Here is a 20250-nt window from a genome sequence, read left to right on the forward strand (position 1 = left end):
CGGAAGCAACAAGTTAACTTGCCACGCTTTTTCTGTCAGCATTCAATAATCAATCTAAAGTGGACAGAGTTGTAGACTCTGTGACCTGATCTTTTAATGTGACCTGATCTTTTAAACAGAAAGGCCATGATGTCACAATAGGGATTAAAGAGGATTAGGTAATCTCTTTACATTGACAATTAGCTTCCATTTATCTGTGCTAACAGCTGAAGAAAGCACTCTAGCATGCTTCCCTATGGTCAAACAAAGCCCAAGCAGCCCTACACCCTCAAAAATGTCACACAGCAGTTCTACTGTATATGGCTGTCACATATGTTGACCTCATGAACTGACCTGAAAAATCACTGTAAGTTTCACTTATTACATGACTTATGACATGATAAATGACAAAATGTTTTCAGATGTTACCATGGAAAGTACATTATTATTGGATGCCATACATTTTCCACACAAAGTTTGTTTGTTCTAAACATTTAAATAGATACATGAAAAGAATGCGTAAATTTTCATCTAGTGTTGAGTGTACTGATCACTTCTGCTGACAAAAGATATATCCATCTTATCAAGTGTTTCATTTCCTTCACATGAAATGATGAATACTTGGAACAGCCCAATGTATTCAACCATTCGACCTTACATGACATTATCACACCCCTGCTGTAACATGGAACAGTCTGGTGTCATCCATGCTTTTACAGCAAAGCAAACCACTGGCAGAAGAATGATCCATTTAGAGACGGGGTGTTTTGAGACTCACCTCTAGTTTTAATTTCCTCTCCCCTTCCTCCCTCAGCCTGACTTGTAGCAGCTCCTGGTGTTGTTTCATCCGACCCACGGCGATCTCCAGGTCCTCTATCTTCTTCTCTCGCTGGGACTGCATCTTGAGGATCCGCTCAGATTCCTGGGAAACAGAGTTGAACAGTTAGTAAACATATGTGACCGTGCATCACAAAACAAACAAAAACTCGCACCCCTTGATTTTACGTGAGGACTGAAGAAAGATGAAATGGTTCAACCAAGTCAATTTTGAGTTTCCATATTTTCTGAAAGAGCTATTCTTCTTCTACATTATTCTTGAGTTTGGGATCATAAAGTGAATGGGAAAGTGGATTTTCAGCAGTTTTTCTACAACCGCTTTTTTTGTAGAGTAGTGTGATCAGGTTTTTCTTAGATGCCCCTTTTCATTTTTTTTTGAAAATGTGTAATAGAGCATTCTTAATTTCAGCTTAATCTGATAATCCCTTCACTGTTGTTGCTACAGTGGTTAGCATCATGGTTTTTGTCCCATTCATGGCACAGGTAGCACAGCTTAGTAAAGATTAAGCATTTGAATAGACCCTGCACTTCAAAGCCTCTTTTCTCAGTTCAAACTTTTCCAGAGTGTGGCCTTTCTTTCCAATATTTATATAGGTTAGGAGAATCTATTTGAATTGAGTTATACATCATTTTAAAGCTTAGAGGCTGCTCTTTCAGAATCTGCCCTTAACTAAAATTCTATGTCTGGTGACTTTTTGTTGGTTTTGTTGTGCAGGGTCATACTTTGCCTGGAGAGTATCTGGTTAAAACTATGGGCAGAGGTGACTGCACAGTAGTATACAAATAATGAATGGTCACAAGTGCAATGGTACAAGATTTCGCATGACATGAATGATGGAAGCGCTCCATTCAACGAAGCAAAGCCGAGTTGAATAGTGCCCCTCATCTTTCACCGGGTGCGAAATCTTGTTCCATTGCACGAGTAAAGACCACACACTATTTGTTTTATACATCATTTCAGACATCAACGGATGTGGTCCATACCAATTCTCCAATTAAGTACAGAAATGGCAACTGTATTTCCGCAAAAGGCGAACGGGTAGCTAGCACAGCAGAGTCAGTCTTACGTGAACAAAAGCCATTGGTTTAATGGTAAAGACATTGACAGTGAAATGAGTGACTGAGTGCACTCTTGTAACCAATCGAGTGTGCGTGGCACAGGTACATGTTTATTGTGATGTCAGAGGCGTGCAATGGTGTGAAAATTACAACTTGATCATGAATTTAACATGAGAGTCAACATAACTTGGTGACATCAGCTGTGTGCTATCCGTTTTTGCTCAAACAAACTCACAGAACTCAACAGTGACAGTGTGCAATGCATCAATACTTATGAATGCATGTCACATGATGAGCAATTGGCAAATTGGACAGCTTGCATATTTTCAGGTGTTGTATAATAGTTAAATTTACTGCGAGATGCAGCCCCGACATGAGTGGTGCTAATTGAGGCAATGAGGGAAATCTTTTGTATTTCTAGTATATTTCTGTCTTTACTTCCTGACTTTAAATGTACATGTATTTGCAGAAGGGGAGAGAGAGAAAAAATATCAATCAATCTACAGAAGTGTATACATATGCTTGTCTGACCTTCCAATATACAGTGAGGTATAAAAGTGAAATATACACAAAGTGAAATATCATATTATTATCCCCAAATGTCTTGAAGTATTAAACACAGACAATTTCCCTTTCTGCACTCTTTGAAATATTGGTTTTGTTTCCTGCGTACACTGACATCGTGGAACATATAAAAAATGGGTAACAATTCCACCTGTTGCCACGGAGATATATACATCATCTACTTACAGCATTATTCCCAAAAAGATTTACATGTGGTGTTTACAGTTCATGTAAGCGATGGAGAGAGTATAAATTGCACTGCATTCATGTATTTGGTAGTTTCTTCTGTGTTACACACTGAGTTCAGGGGGGTGTTTCATCAAGTTAGTCAGCGCTGACAAGTTGTCAGTCTCTGACAATCACCATAGTAACAGTCAGTGACCAGAGCATCTCAGCCAATCAAAACCAAGGATTTTGCTGAAATTGTCATTGACTGACAACTCGTCAGCACTGACTAAATTGATGAAACACCCCCAAGGAATAGAATTGAGAAGGAAAGTTTGTTGACCTACCTGCTGCTTCTTCATAAGTTCCTTGACCTTGGTGTGGGCTTTCTCCATCTTCTTCTGGTACTCGACCTGCAGCCGACCTTTCTCCTTGACCTCCATCTCGCCCTTTGACCCCAGGTCATGCAGGTGCCTCCTGGCCTCTGTCAGGTCCTCTCTGGCCTTCTTCACATCCTGCAATGATGGGAGGAAGAACGGAATAGGAAAGAAAAAAAAATTATGCATCAAAAGAAACAGGGAATAGCAGAGAGAGATGAAAAAGCAGAAAATGAAGAATGAGCACTAGAAGAGGAGAAATATGCAACAGGACAACAAGAAGGACAACAAGAAGGAAAGAAAAAAAAAAGAAGCAACAGAAGGTGATGAGGAAGAACACAAAAAAGAAGAGGAGGAGGGGGAGAAAGATATTAATGAAGAACTAACAACAGTTGAAGATAGAAGATACAGACAAGAGAGACAAGATTGAAAAAAAAAATACATGGAAAAGGAATTGGGGAAAGAAGCCACCACAAAGATATACAGATGACACCATGAAAAAAACAAAAATATGAAATTGTGGAAGAGATAGGCAACATTGAAAAGGATAGAAAAACAATTCATTTTTTCAAAGTTGGCGATAAGAAAACATGGTATTTGTGTATATGAAAAGGATATCATACTGGAGGAGGAAGCAGAACTCCATATCAACTATAATGAAAAATATCAAGTCAGGAACCTCAAATCATAGCAAACTTTCTCGTATCTTATCAAGATTCATCTGATTTGCTCCAAAACAAACCTTTTCGAGGTGCATGATTTTCTCCGAGTACTTCTTGTTGGCTGCCTCCGAGTCCTTCCCAGTCTGCACCAACTCTCGGATCAGTTCTTCCTTCAGTCTGGAAAAAAAAAAAGAGTTTGATCATGTGCTAATTCAAGATATTTGTGACTAATGGGATGGTATAGTATTGCTGAAGATGAGGACTGGGCGTTTAACTTTCTGCAAGATGCCAAGAAACCACTTACAAAATAGTACCGACCTTATCATTTTCAGATGAATTCAAAGTTTATGTCACAAAAATCGGATTTGAAATGGCTGAGACATCCAAAAACAAGGTAAAAGAAAGCAATCCTAATAAAAGATGAATCCCATCTTTAACTAGGATCACTCTGTTTTGGGATATTTCAGCCATTTCAAAACCAATTTTTATCAAATAAACTTTGAATTCCTCTTAGAATCAAATGCTCTTTCATATTTTACAAGAGGTTTCAGATTACCTCAAAAGATCCTCATTAAAAAACATTAGAAACCTGCAGCCCTATCTCAAATGAAACTGTAGGCCTACTTTCTCTTTAATTTGAGATATTTGTGATTAAATCTGGTTTTAAAAAAAACACAAAGAAAAATATAAAAAGATGAGGGAAATTTCTCACCATAAATTGTAGAATATTTCTTGTTCGTAACAAGTGAAGTATAACTGGAAAGGTTTTATTTTGCTGTGATGATGGACTCACTTTAAAATGTTTGAAATTGGTGCCTACTCATATATAATCTCTTTGAGGGTCAATTAACTCTATGGCCTGAATTCACGAAGGTGGTACAAATGAAACAATGGTTTAAACCATGGACAAAAACCATGGAGCGCCAAGTGTCACACGGAATATTTCGTTACGAAATTGGTCATTTCGTTGACAAAATGACCGTTTCGTTAACGAAATTATCATTTCGTGGACGAAATGTTCATTTAGTTACAAAATGTTGTCATTTCATTACAAAATATTCATTTCATCAACGAAATGACTGATTTCGTAATGAAATATTAAATGCGACACTTGGCGCTCCATGGTTTTTGTCCATGGTTTAAACCATGGTTTCTGTCCACGGTTTAAACCATGGTTTCATTTGTACCACCTTCGTGAACTCGGGCCTTTGTATGCCCGATTGCCAATGGCCACAGTAAATATGATAGCATTGAGCACATTGTCCAAAGTCCCCTGCACAGAAAGAGCTAATCTGCAGAGACTCACCTGATGTTCAGCGTGAGGTCCCGAAGCTTCTGCTGCGATTCCTGCATGTGCAGCTGGGACGCCCTCACTCGCTCCTGGCCCGTCGTCAGGCTCGACCTCAGGTCGACCCCTTCTGACCCTGTCTCCTCAATAGAGGGCGCTCTACCTTTTGTGATCGTCGAGCCAAAGTCTAATGGCCAAAGAAAGACAGATAACAGAAGCTGATAAAACAATTTTTCTGTCAGTCATGCAGTTATTTTACATCCTGGGCACCAAAAGTTGTCAACCCTGACAAGTTGTCAGTCTCTGATGATTTCAGTAAAATCCTTGGTTTTGATTGGCTGAGAAGCTCTGGTCATTGACTGTTACTATGGCGATTTTCAGAGACTGACAACTTGTCAGGGCTGACAACTTTCATGAAACGGTGCCCTGGTCTAACCCAGTTTTGTCTTAAAATTTCTGTTCTACTTTTCACAGGCAACATCATCACTATAAACACCATGTAGAATTTCTTTCCCAAACATGTTGAAGCTCATTCTTAACCCGTTGAGGACGAGTCCGGAGTATACTCGGGCAGAGGTCTATGGGAAATGCGTGTTGTAGCAAAATCAGCCCGTCCTCAACGGGTTAAGCACTTTTTGTGTGAGAAGGAATTGAGAAACACAGGGCATGTCACATGAACTTACAAGAACCACTTACTCCAAACACATGCTTTTCACCAGTGCTGACAGGAAACATATAACACATTTTTTTCAGTATCCTTAAATATTCTCCATTGCAGGGTATGAAATAGATGGGCCCATTGCAGACAAGTCCTGAGTGCACTAGGGCATGTGTCTATGGGAAAAAACAATATGTGTTGTAGCAAAATCAGCCCATCCTCAACAGATTAAGAAATATCAGCTTATTAGTGACCCTCCACTTATAATCCCAAGAATAATGTGGAATAATCCCAAGAATAATGCCGCAATATCAAATAACAATATGAACATCGTGAGCACTGAGGGCCTGAAAAGAAAATAAATTCACATTTTTTCTTTGGCCACAAATGATATCAAAACTGTCAAAACATCCACACACAAAAATCAGCACTAAACTCTTCTAGAAGATAGAGATTGAGCAGCCTTTGTCTTCAACTTACTCTTGTTGTTCAAGATCTGGGTCCGTCGCCGTTGCCGTGCCGATGAGACTCCTCCCTTTTCTTCCTTGTTCCACGTTTGGCCGAGAGCTCTGGATGGGGAGGAGACAAAATAGAAGACATTGTTTCCATGTTGCAGATCACATTTGCAAATTACTGCGAGGAATGGCCCACGAAATTGCTTCCTTGTAGCTGAAAATAGCAGGTCATTCATTCCTTGCAAAGAGCAGGGTGCCAACCCAGTAAAGTGGTCCCCCTACCCACCCACACAAGAAAATAAGCAAATGATGCTGACCCCTCGTAGCTATCCCCAGGCGACTCCCAATAGTCAGGAAACGGTATCAACAAGGCATATTGTGCCATGTGCTTGAATGAATGAATGAATGAATGAATGAATGAATGAATGAATAGATGAATGAATGAATGAATAATGAATGAATGAAAGAATGAATAAATGAATGAATGAATGAATGAATGAATGATTGGACGGATGGATATTAGGAGGATGAATGATAATTGCATAAAAGATTGAATGAATGAATGACTGAACAAATGAATGAATGCAAAAATGAATGAATGAATAAATGAATAATGAATGAATGAATGATGGATGAATGAATGAATGATGAATGATGAATGAATGAAAGAATGCATCAATGAATGAAAGAATGCATAAATAAATGAAAGAATGTATGAATGAATGAATGAATAAAGGAATGATGAATGAATGAATGAATGAATGATGAATGAATGAAAGAATGCATGAATGGATGAAAGAATGCATGAATGAATGAATGAATGAATGATTGGATGAAAGCTAGCAATGCTTGCGGCTCACTGACCTGGATTCTGGATCTGAGTCCTCCGCCTCGCTGCTGTCCGTCAGTCTCTCCTGGAGTACAGCGTCTCCATCCTCCAGCTCACGAATCAACAGCTGGCTCCTGGCTCGGAACCCCTGGACAATACGCTCCAAGGAAAACTGTCCAGGGAAAACATAACAAATAAACAAAATCAACATCACTCCTTAACAGGACTAAATCAACTGCAAGGAGCGGTTGATGGTCTTAACAACCCTTTGGTATGGGGATTCATGGAGTAAGCAAGGTTGGTCCGGTTCAGATAGATTCAAGAATTCCCATAACCAGTTTTTCTACAGCTTTATCACTAATCTCTATGTACTGGTGCCCAACTCAGCATTCCCTCACGACCACTCGACAGCCACCCATACATAGATCCACACACACACACACACACACACACACAAGATGTACATACACAGTTGAAGAATCTCAACTGGAGTAAATCGTTATGGATGTGCATGCTTTCATTCTCATAGTCACTGACTAGTCTTATTCGTGGTTTTTGATTGTACCCTGTTGGATAGCCAATGAACTAGGCTACCCATGATTTGTCACACACTAGTGTGTAACCCTATTTCAACTGGGCTATTTGAGACCAAGTTTTTACTGGGGGGGGTCAATTTGACCCCCCTTCAAATCTCGGCCACCGATCGCACGATCGCCGCAAAATTTGGCCAGAATATAGAGCCGGATGTCAACTACAAGATTATGCAGTCATACAATAGAGAAATTTGATTTAATATATTTTAATAAATAAATTATGCAAATTTACGCATGAAGTCATATTTTCACCTATAACTCCATAAAATAAAATTGAAGGATTGCTAAATTTTTGTGTCAGAAGTTCCTCAAGACACATCAACAATTTTCTTTTAAAAAAATAGCGCAATCAAAATCAGTTCCTTTTGTTTTTTGTTTTTTTTGACCTTTTGTTTTCTATTGTTTTTTTTGCCAAAATTTGTTGCAGGCACTTTTTCAAGCTTATCTACATTAGAATTGATTAATTTTAATAATTAAAAGTTGAAATATTCTAATTTATATCAATTAAAAAAACAACAACAACAATTTGCCTTGGATTTGCACACGAAATCATGAATTTGAGCTGTTTTCAGGTTGACATGCATATGCAAAACATTGCGTAACTTCAGAACAGTGTACCCGGATGTTGCAAATTTGGTCTCAAAATATGCGGGAGACTTCGATGAAAAAAGTCATGAAACAACACGGCATAATCACGTTAAAAATTAATGTTAATCCTGGCTAAGGGTGACCACTCCCAGTCAGGAGGGGGCCAATGGCCCTAAGATCCTGAACAAGACATTAAAGAGAAAAGGGGAAAAATATGAACAAAAGCACTAAACTTTTATCAGCAAAAAAAAAAAAAAAAAGTGACTATGATCAACAAATGACATGTCCACAACAAGCCTAAAATTATCCTCAACAACAGCAGATAAATTTCTACTATGCATCTCTTGTGATGGCATCTTTGCACCAAGCATCGCCATGGAGACCCATCCAAGGAGGATGCACTCACCAGTGGAGGGCTGGTGTGCAGTCTGCGGGGCTGGGGCTTGCTCCTGTCTCTGGCCGTAGTGCTCCCAGACACTGACTTGGTCCTCATGGCGTGGGGAGGGACAGACATGGCCCTCCTACCAGCGGAGAGGGGTAACTCAAAGCCCCCTCCACCGGTCTGTAGGGTATGGAAGGGTCAAAACAGTGTCATAGCATTCACTTGGAGCTACTTTCAGAGATGGAATTTAGATACAATTGCACATGTTTGACAATGCTACCATCTTGAAGTAATGTTTAATCTACCTTTAGATATGCCCACAGGAATAATTCAAACGTTGACATTCACTTTCAAATAACTTTTAAACAGATATTTTATGAAGAGTTTCTGACATGTTCTATGCAAGGATGTGCCTATTGTTATATTCCACATCATACATCCATCAGTAAAGACCCTAGTCAAGAATGTTTGTAGATTTGCTCATCCAATTCGCACACTAAAAAAAGGGCAAATTTTCTCGTGTATTTCCACAGATGGTAATACATACATGGACCAGAAGGAGTCAAGCATGTACAACTAAGAACGAACTTACAAGAAAAATCCTACCGCAGGAAATAAACTGATGCCTTGGTGAATACAATAGACAAGTGTGGACACTCACTTCTTGGTACAGATACAATACTGTACTTGCAAAAGGCAAACAGCCAATTCTTGGGATCATCACTGGCCCACCTCTGCCTTTTGTCTATTCAACCCCTTGCTTCAATAATCCCCCTCCCTTACCTGTTTGGCTCCGTGCCTTTGACTTCTAACCCACCCCTTTTGTTTTCATTGTTCTGTGTTCCTAGCCCTCCTTAGATTGTGCTTGTTGTGTGTAATCCATTATGTGATTACTTTACCTGCCTGTTTCTCATTTTGCCTCTGATGAAGATTCTGCTAGGATCAAAAGCTCGGGCCACATGTGATTCCATTTTATTCCATTTGGTCGCCACTATTGGATATTAAAGCAGTATTCAGTTAGCTTTTTTTGCTACTAATTTTTCATAATTCACACTCCCACTCTTGATAAGTTTGCAGGCAATCCTTTCATGTGGCCCTTGAGTCAATAGCTCGTGGCAAAAAGGAAACAAGCAGCTAATGGGATTGCAGCTATTCTGAGACTTATTTTCATAATTCACACTCCCACTCCTTCTTTGCATACAAATCCATTCTTCTTGCTCCTGAATCAAAATGATCACAGCACACGCTTAACAAGCCGATAACATTTCATCTATAGTACCTCGGTCCCCAGCTGGGTTTGCAGCTCAGCAATCTTGGTCTGCTGTTCCACGAGGGCGCCCTCCAGCCGGCGGATCTTGTCCAGCGACATCTCCAGCTCATTGGCACACTGCTCCCTCTCAGATTCCTGGCAAGGAAGGCAGGTAATGGCTCCGCGTTAAACAAAGGCAAAAAGACGCTAGCATATACCATGCAGGGTGCTACAAGCCCACCAGCCTGATAACCCATGTCTGACTTCACAAACGACTGGAAATATATTATATAAAAGTGGCAGTATGTGTGCCCATTTTTTTTTCCCCTTACGTTTTAACAAAGTAAGACTGTAAGTCAATATACTTCTACACTGTGGCAAAAATACACTTTCAACTAAACAAGTGTGTTAACATGTCAGAATGATTGTTGTCATCTGCAAATTTCAGCTTTAGCTATTGAAATTAACAGCGATTACGAAACCCACTCGGCTTGCCATATTTAAAGGGGAAGGCTAGTATTACTGATCAGTGGGAATCAGTGGAAATGCTGGGAGATGATTGTTCCAATCCTTATGGGATTCATTCCAGAGTTCATTGTATATCTATTGTTGTGTGAAAATGATTTGCTTCAGAACGGTCTCATATTCAAGTAATGTGCAGTTTAATGCTTCCAGGTTAGCGTCCCTGGTCAGTGACGGAGCATTAATCTGCACATTACTTGAATATGAGACCGTTCTGAAGCAAATCATTTTCACACAACAATAGATATACAATGAACTCTTGAATGAATCCCATAAGGATTGGAACAATCATCTCCCAGCATTTCCACTGATTCCCACTGATCAATTACTAGCCCTCCCCTTTAAGTCGTTCGTAAAGTTTTGCGTAACTTTACGAACAGCTTTATGAAACAGGGCCCATATATGGACCAGTAAAGCCAAATGCCCACTGTGTGATTTTTCTCCTGCGAATTAGTGAAAACAAATAGCAACCTCAGATCTGTCTGAATCGAACCTGTTGGCTGTGTTGATATGAGTCAGCCCAATTTCATGCTGTAGAGGCTGCCCTGGGCGTGCTCACTATGACCTTCTGCTTGCGAGTGTGCCCAACCAAAGCCGGAGTTCACCAAATTTGTAAACATGTCAAAAACGACACCAGTTAAGGTATTATTTACTAAATGCAGATGAAACAAATTCCCAGCTTCAGTGCTGCAGTTAGTATACACTAGGTACAACCTCCCAGTGCCTCTACCCAGCTATCCTTCAGTCCCACACATTACATTTGGTGTATGTATCAATGTATCCTTCAAATCAAGAAGTAACCGACATACCACATCTTTGAGTCTTGCCAGGAGGTCGCTGTTTTCTCTCCGCTTGTCAGCAAAAATCTGTTCATCACTTGACAGGTCAGCAAGAGCCTAAAAGAATAAAAAAAGGAACAAATACACAGATACATCCATACAGAAATCATCATATAAGTCATCCGTATACAAAGTGGATTATCTGAACGCAAATATCACAGCTTGGCAGGTTATGAATTTGGTGTGTGGGTTCCAAAAATGCTTTAGCCTCTCCATTCATGAAATTTTACAGTCTACCACGTAGCATGCCATAATCACCTGGCTAAACCCTGCCTTCAAGTCTCCATACCCCATGCTAACTGTGAAACACTCACTGATATTGGACCCTCCCAAACATTTTTGAATCCTCTACAGACTGAGACACACCATATGGTTTAAGACATGCCTCCAGATCTTTTATTCCTCTACAGAGTGTAAAACATCCACTGGTTTTAGCCTCATTATTCACATTAGATTCCAATTCTTGACAAAATTAGACACACTCATTGGTCTAAGCCCCATCTCTTCACCTTCTAATCCTCTCTTGACTTGAACACACCCATTTTCTTAGCATAACCCCCTCACCTGCTAAACCTCTACTGACTTGGACACACCCACTTGCCTTAGCTCCACCTCCTCATCTTTTAATCCTCTACTGACTTGGACACACCCATTTGCCTTAGCTCCACCTCCTCACCTTCTAATCCTCTACTGACTTGGACACACCCATTTGCCTTAGCTCCACCTCCTCACCTTCTAATCCTCTACTGACTTGGACACACCCACTTGCCTTAGCTCCACCTCCTCACCTTCTAATCCTCTACTGACTTGGACACACCAACTTGCTTAAGCCCCACCTCCTCTTCTTGTAATCACCTGCATGACTTGGACATGAATACTTGCCTTAACTCCACCTCCTCACCATCTAACCTTCTACTGCTACTGACTTGGACATACCCACTTGCCTTAGCCCCATCTTCTAATCATCCAATGACTTGGACACACTCATTTGTCTTACCTCCAACTCCTCACCTTCTGATCCACTACTGACTTGGACACACCCATTTGCCCTAGCCCTACCTCGTCAACTTCTAACCCTCTACTGACTTGTCCCTACCTCCTTGTCTTCCAATACTCTACTGATATGGACACACCCACTTGCCTAAGCTCCACCTCATCATCAAATAATCCTCTACGGCCTCCTGCATGCCACACCCACCTGTTTCAACCTCTTCTCCAACTCCCTAATCCTCTCCTGACCCTCCTTGCCGAGGTCGGTGGGTGGGGCCTGCGTCTGATCCCTCATCTCATTGGCCAGGTCCAGCCAATTGCTGACGGCGGTCAGCTGCGCTCTGGTCAGCTGCTCACTGTCCTGGAGGCCGGAGAAGATGTTGGAGGCTTCCTCCGTGCAGACATGGTAGTGGGCAAGCTCAGTTCTCAGCCTTGAAGGAAAGAGGAAAATACAGTCGAGGATAAGAGAATCATTTCATAATTACACTAGTGTACACATGGAAATTTTTGCAAATTTCACTTTGATGAAATGAACTACCATAAAAAAAGAAAACAAATTAAAAAGATGGAAATATTTTCGGAGACCAAAAAAACCAACAACAAACAAATACTCTCCTTTGCAAAAATCACACACACGCACACACATACACACACACCAAAAAAATCACCAAAATTGGTTCAGCACGAAACATTCCAGTGTCGCAACAATTTCATTTTGGCGGCATTACCTACACACAACTATTTCTATTCTTTTTTTCTTTTTCTTTTTATTTCTGCCGATAACATTAGAAAACATAAACAAATATTGGCTATGTCACATCATGATAACACTTTGTTGTTGTTTTTTCATTTTGAACAAAAAAACTCCAAACTATGATGCTTTTGGCCAGTACAGGCTAACAGTTAATTTGCAGTCCCATGAATGCAAATCAACAACTATACATAATAATTATACATTGAATGAATTTAACTGGGAAAACAGTAATGAATTCTAACAATGTTTGTTGAAAAAGGAGTGAAATTTGCTGCAGATGGTCCCAAACTTGTCATTTGTCACAAAAGTGAACTATTATCAGATTCCTCTTCTTGTACCTCGAACATACATGTACCACATTCAAGCTTAGGATTTCTGATTCCACATTCCACACTGCATGAATTTCTCGTTTTCACTGTCCCCATATCCTCCTCATTTGTTCTTTGTCCGAATACCTTTTGCAACTCTCTCCTTATATTTAGATGTTGCTTCTTCCTATCTGCATCTATCTCTTCCCCCCCCCTTTTTTTTTGTTGCTATAAAAGCTCACCTTGAAATCTGATCTTCCAGGTCACCAATGCGTAGCGTGTCAGGCCTCTGTGACCAGTGAGAAAAAAAAAAACAACAACAAAGTTTCGTATCACAACACTTGCCTTGATATATTCCATTGATTCATTGAGTGAAGCAAAATGAAGATAAACGCATCGCCGACTCTTCATTTCAAACAAACCTTACTGCACATACTTGTTATACAATCATGTTTATTTCCCCATTTTTTCCCAGATGATACTTATAGTGGTTAAGAAAAAAAACAACTCAAATATTATGAAACCACTCTTTAAAAGAGTTTGAAATAAAATTTGCATAATAATTACCATCAATTATCCACACTTTTAAGTCTTACATGCTCTTCTAAAGGACTATCTCCAACACATCATAACAATCAAATTTATTTCAAAACCAAGTCTCTTTGCAGTTTGAGTATCCATAATACATCTAGCAATATCTTTTTTAAAGGTATCGCAATGAATAAAGATGATTTCTATATACTTATTCTTTTTTCTTGTTCAAATGTAAAGAATTTCTAAAATATGAAGACAAATGTAAGAATAATAATATAAAAATAATAATATGAATCAGTTATATGACCTTCTCCTGACACCTTACCTCTGTCTGAGCAGTTGTCAAGCGATGGCGCTGTAACTCATCTCGCAGAGCTTGGATCTCCGTCTGCATCTCGGCAATGCGTGTGGCTTGTTTGTCCTTGTTCACAATCGGCTTATTCTTGATGTTCCGCGCCTGTTTGCAAATATCACATCCGTCACAGAATCAATGGTACAGTACAACAACAATTCAAATCTTATGGGACTACAGATGGTGGACCTATACATAGCACCTTTCGCTGTGTTTTTTTTTTAGCTAAATTTCAAAGTTAACCAAATGTCATGAAATCACCAGCCCGCAAAGATATTAACTTCAGTTTACATAAATGCATTGTACAAATTAAGTACAAAGAGAAATCTCTAAACTTTGCTCTTAAAAAGTGAGAATACTTGTTTTCTCATACTGATTGTATATGCTGTCATTCAAAAGCTGCATCACTTCATTGATCCCTTGCATTTCTCGTCATGTTGATCTCTATCCTTCGGGTTTATGTCAGGTTTGTACTAAGCTTCTAACCACGTGGGCATTGAGAGTTTAGCGTGTACTGGGTTGAAAACCACACTGGGTCCTTCCACAGCTGAGAGGGTTAGAGCATGGATCTAGCAATCCAGAGGTTTCACGTTCAAATCCCGAAGGAATCCCATTTCCTTTACTCCTTTTTTAGTTACATTTTTCTTACCCTGTTGGCGTACTTCAGTGAATTCAGGGTCTCGTCAAAATTGACGGCTGAGGGACTGATGCATGTGATCATGCACGTCTTGGCGTTCCCGCCCAGCGAGTCTTTCAGTAGCCGTGTGATCTTGGAGTCACGGTATGGGATGTGTGTGCTCTTACGCTTCGGATCACTGAGGGCGCTGATCACGTTGCCCAGCGAAAGGAGACCACTATTGATGTACACAGATTCTGAAAAACAAAATAAAACGGAGGCCCAATGTCAATGTACTTTCAGTCAAAAGCATAGTTTTCAAATTTAATATTCTGTTACCAACCTTGGTGGATAACAGTTTTGATGTTAGCATGGTTTTTGTGTCTAACTTTCACTTGTGTGTTCAAAAAAAAGATAAATACCCAGTATACCTTTTAAAGTGATGAAAACAGAAAAATTTAATGGAAATTTTTGTAGTGGCATACAAGTACATACACTGTAGTCAGAACTTAGGCTTAGAATTGCATGACAAAATTTGTTTAAAAGCAAAAGTAGAAGTACAAGGCATAATATTCTGGCAGTATTTCATCTCTGGTTACAGAAAAAAAAGAACAACAACAACAACAACAACAACACACATTTCAATTTAAAGGCCTGGGCCCCATTTCATAAAAAGGTGCATTTGGATAGCAATTATTGCTGGAATGGCAACTTCCCGTAGCAGCAGCCAATCAGGAAGCTGGATTCTTGTCATTACCATGACAATTACCAGCCCAGCAAAGAGTTGCTATGATAGCAACTTTTTAAAATGGGGCCCTGGTAGTGTGCGGAGATAGTGTCATTGGGAAGTTGTTAAACATGATATATTATTGCCATAACATTTTTTATTTTATGAATTGGAGCTGATGACCTTTTTTGCAGCATGAGACTTTTGCGAATTGTCACTGGCACTCATTCATGTAGTGTAGACAAGAACTTACGTGTGCATTTTAATTTTGCTGATCTTGGCTCTTGCAAAATTGACGAAATTAAAAGGAACACAAACACTCCTTGATTTACAGTAGCCGAAGAATTGGATCAATGTCCATTTGCTGTCCACTTCAATACATTAGGGAGCTTTAGATTTTCGCGACAGGGACGTTCAAAGGGGAAAAAAAACCTATTCCGAACAGAATCGCGTACCAAACTCGATCTATTTACAGCTCACATGCGCGAGTTTTCACTATGCGTTTCTGGGCCATTTTTACGTCCACTCAGTTCACGACGTAGAGAGCTACTTGATGCACCGATCATGTGGGGGCACCATTTTATTTTTCAAACGTTGCGTCACAGCGTAATCTAAAGCTACTTTTCAACACGACGCAGGGAAGAGGAGAACGTCCAGCTCAAGCGTCGTCTCAAATGTCCGCGCGTCAAAATCTAAAGCTCCCTATTCGCAAACCACGACTAGCACAGGTCTGCCAGAATGAAATTGGATTGAAATTTGATACTAAACTGACCTTTGAACCTCTCCCCGGCGTTCCCCGTCCTGTGGGCCCTCTCAGATCCAGCCAGGTCCACAAAGTGAAACTTGGCCGACATGAAATGGAAGTCTGGGTCCTCGTCACTATCGGACAGTTCCTCTTCACCGCGGGGGGAGACAGCTTGAGATGCGGAGGGACTGTTTGCTCCATCACGCCATCTTTGCTCTGGAAAAATGGACAAACATAGAAACAAGTACACAAACAAATGCCGATAAAGAAAATAGTCACCATAGTAAACACTGACGACAACACACCTACAAAATAATAATAATAATAAAAGCACTAGTGCCTTGACTATTATCATTATAATTACGTACTCCTCCTACTTAGGATTTTACTACCACTATTTCTACGTCTACTCCTATCATCATCATTATGATGGTTTTATTTGCCTACAGTGACTCCTTCAGCTCTGAAGATAGACCTACTGGTTTCCCCGTTAAAAGGACCATGTACTTATAATTATCCAGAGTCCTGTCAGATGCATCTTTATGCCAGAGTTTGTCATATTGGAAGAGATCTTGCTCCAATGATCTCACCATGATTATTTCCCTCAAAATACAATGTTTGAAAAAATAATATCTAATAAGTATGAAGTTGAAAATATATGTGACCCGCTACAACAAAAGGATCCGAAAGTTGGGGGAGGACAATTTTCTGAAAATGGAATGACATAATTCCCGTACTCTTTTGCTTTAATTTCATATACAAGGAAAAGTAGAAATTACGCGGTGCGTAAAATATGTCCCCGCCGGAAGTAGCATTTAGTAGCAAAATGTACAATATAGGTCAAAAATCAAGGTCAAAGGTCAAAGAAATCAAAGGTCAAAATTCTGTGTAGAAGTTTTGAAGCCCTCACCTAGTGCCATCACAAAAAGCAAACGGAATCGAAATCGGGTTAGAAATGGCGAAGGAGTAGCATTTTGTAGCCAATGTACAATATAGGTCAAAAATCAAGGTCAAAGGTCAAAGAAGTCAAAGGTCAAAATTCTGTGTAGAAGTTTTGAAGCCCTCACCTAGTGCCATCACATAAAGCAAACGGAATCGAAATCGGGTTAGAAATAGCGAAGGAGTAGCATTTTGTAGCCAATGTACAATATAGGTCAAAAATCAAGGTCAAAGGTCAAAGAAGTCAAAGGTCAAAATTCTGTGTAGAAGTTTTGAAGCCCTCACCTAGTGCCATCACATAAAGCAAACGGAATCGAAATCGGGTTAGAAATGGCGAAGGAGTAGCATTTTGTAGCCAATGTACAATATAGGTCAAAAATCAAGGTCAAAGGTCAAAGAAGTCAAAGGTCAAAATTCTGTGTAGAAGTTTTGAAGCCCTCACCTAGTGCCATCACATAAAGCAAACGGAATCGAAATCGGGTTAGAAATGGCGAAGGAGTAGCATTTTGTAGCCAATGTACAATATAGGTCAAAAATCAAGGTCAAAGGTCAAAGAAGTCAAAGGTCAAAATTATGTGTAGAAGTTTTGAAGCCCTCACCTAGTGCCATCACATAAAGCAAACGGAATCGAAATCGGGTTAGAAATGGCGAAGGAGTAGCATTTTGTAGCCAATGTACAATATAGGTCAAAGGTCAAAGAAGTCAAAGGTCAAAATTCTGTGTAGAAGTTTTGAAGCCCTCACCTAGTGCCATCACATAAAGCAAACGGAATCGAAATCGGGTTAGAAATGGCGAAGGAGTAGCATTTTGTAGCCAATGTACAATATAGGTCAAAAATCAAGGTCAAAGGTCAAAGAAGTCAAAGGTCAAAATTATGTGTAGAAGTTTTGAAGCCCTCACCTAGTGCCATCACATAAAGCAAACGGAATCGAAATCGGGTTAGAAATGGCGAAGGAGTAGCATTTTGTAGCCAATGTACAATATAGGTCAAAAATCAAGGTCAAAGGTCAAAGAAGTCAAAGGTCAAAATTCTGTGTAGAAGTTTTGAAGCCCTCACCTAGTGCCATCACATAAAGCAAACGGAATCGAAATCAGGTTAGAAATGGCGAAGGAGTAGCATTTTGTAGCCAATGTACAATATAGGTCAAAAATCAAGGTCAAAGGTCAAAGAAGTCAAAGGTCAAAATTCTGTGTAGAAGTTTTGAAGCCCTCACCTAGTGCCATCACATAAAGCAAACGGAATCGAAATCGGGTTAGAAATGGCGAAGGAGTAGCATTTTGTAGCCAATGTACAATATAGGTCAAAAATCAAGGTCAAAGGTCAAAGAAGTCAAAGGTCAAAATTCTGTGTAGAAGTTTTGAAGCCCTCACCTAGTGCCATCACATAAAGCAAACGGAATCGAAATCGGGTTAGAAATGGCGAAGGAGTAGCATTTTGAAGCAAAATGTACAATATAGGTCAAAGGTCAAGGTCAAAGGTCACAACTGAAATTCTGTGTAGAAGTTTCAAAGCTCCCATGTAGTGCTATCATATAAAGCAAACAGAATTAAAATTGGCTCATAAATGACAGAGAAGTAGCAAATTGAACATTTTGATCACACACGGACGCACAGACAGACAGACAGACGGACGGACAGACACGCGGACACACACACGTACGGAGCCCGTTTCATAGTCCCCTGCTCGAACTCGTTCGGCGGGGACAATAACACAAGTCATAAAAGTACTCGGTTGCGAAGATATCAATGATTTTATTAGCGCATGTCAAGTGGTCGAGGAAATCAGAGTTTGGAGAAAAACGCCTTCAAAGTTTTCCTTCCTACGCTATCATGATCAAGGGGAGGCGAGATAGTTTTCACCGCTTGACAATAGAAGGTATGCTCCTAGCGACCTCCGCGATGTTCATTCAAGCTTAGCGCCAGCGGTCTACGCACAACCGATCAGTAATCAGGATGCCATGCTCTGACCAATAAGCTCACTCCCTCGTTGCAAGGGGCGGAGTCTAGCTGCGGTGCTAAATCCAAATCATTGGACACGTTTCTGTTACGCTGAAAGTCGGAAAATCAAGGCCCAGAAAAACGCTGATTTCTTGCCTTTCCTTTGATCATTTACCTTCAAAATTTCGGCAGGTGATAGACAAAACATTAGACTACAAAATTATGCCAAAAAAAGAAATCTGATTGTTTTGACCGATTTTGATGATGTATAAACTTCAAATTCAATTTTCACGGCTCAGCTCTCAGCGACTTTAGGATCGTTTTGTTGTAGCGGGTCACATATGATACAATTTGGGTATAAGCATCCCAGTGATGCAAGTATAAAATGACACAACTATCAATTTTCATAGGAACACAAATACCCTTTTAGAGTTTTAATAGATATGAGCTGTTGAAACAAAAAATATGCAAAATTACTGTTTGTGCATTAAAAAATTAATTCACTTACCCATGAGAATGGTGAAGATGGAATGGGAACGACTGGAATGCTCGTTCATGTTTGTAGCACCGGTGTGTCGGTGGGCGGAGCCTAGCTCCAGGCAACGCAGCACGTCGTCAAGGGAACTGCACGGTAGCTCAGTGGCACCCAAGATCACTGGTGTGAAGGCAGAACACAGAAAAAGATAGACATGAATACACAAAGACTTTCGTTTGAGTTCATCAAACTACCAGGGCTGCCAACTTCTACAGATCAAAAAGCACACTGAAACATCTAACAAAAAAATAAAAAATAAAAAATGAAAAAATGAAAAATAAATAAATAACAGATAAATACATAGATAAATACATAATTGAATACTTTGAAGGCAAAAGTTACATTTCAATTGAACATGTACTGTATGTACTGCAAATTTTAATATAAAGAACAATGAACTTGCAAGACAAACATTAACATCAACTTCAGCTTGTAAATACTTCATCTGTAGTCCCATACATAGCATTTCATTGTCTGCTCCCAGAGCACATTTCTACAGCATGCTAACACAGGGTTATCAACTGATAAATGCTGCTTCTATGTCAATGAAAGGAGGCAGGACGCCCTCTCTCACCTGTGTTCCCTTGCTCGTCTTCTCGGATGTGGATGTCTTTACTGCTAGTCTCAAGATCCAGGAGGTCCCTCAAATCTTCTTTGTAAACCTCGATGTAGGACACATGGATGACGTAGTCAATGTTGTGATTGTTCTGGAGGGAAAAGAGTAAAATGAGGCTAGCAAAGTTACACATCAAAATCAGGAAGAATC

At 39.9% G+C, this 20250-nt stretch overlaps 1 protein-coding gene across 1 annotated transcript in view; it reads right to left on the reverse strand.

Moving 5' to 3' along the window:
* The window catches only part of LOC139717248 (kinesin-like protein KIF27), a 49460-nt gene that overhangs the window by 15702 nt on the left and 13508 nt on the right, over positions 1-20250 (reverse strand). The window contains exons 6-21 of the mRNA XM_071628745.1: positions 20059-20191; positions 19458-19604; positions 16100-16288; positions 14634-14857; positions 13953-14089; positions 13341-13385; positions 12245-12467; positions 11017-11103; positions 9716-9841; positions 8461-8616; positions 6909-7045; positions 6070-6158; positions 4950-5118; positions 3724-3820; positions 2952-3119; positions 758-901 (exon numbers count right to left, since the gene is read on the reverse strand). Of these exons, the coding sequence (XP_071484846.1) occupies positions 758-901; positions 2952-3119; positions 3724-3820; positions 4950-5118; positions 6070-6158; positions 6909-7045; positions 8461-8616; positions 9716-9841; positions 11017-11103; positions 12245-12467; positions 13341-13385; positions 13953-14089; positions 14634-14857; positions 16100-16288; positions 19458-19604; positions 20059-20191 (2271 nt within the window). The remainder of the gene's footprint in view (positions 1-757; positions 902-2951; positions 3120-3723; positions 3821-4949; positions 5119-6069; positions 6159-6908; positions 7046-8460; positions 8617-9715; positions 9842-11016; positions 11104-12244; positions 12468-13340; positions 13386-13952; positions 14090-14633; positions 14858-16099; positions 16289-19457; positions 19605-20058; positions 20192-20250) is intronic.

This window comes from Diadema antillarum, unplaced genomic scaffold (assembly GCF_040938485.1).
Source record: "Diadema antillarum isolate AM-2024a unplaced genomic scaffold, OU_Dant_1.0 scf00000073, whole genome shotgun sequence".
In the NCBI taxonomy this organism is placed as follows: domain Eukaryota; kingdom Metazoa; phylum Echinodermata; class Echinoidea; order Diadematoida; family Diadematidae; genus Diadema; species Diadema antillarum.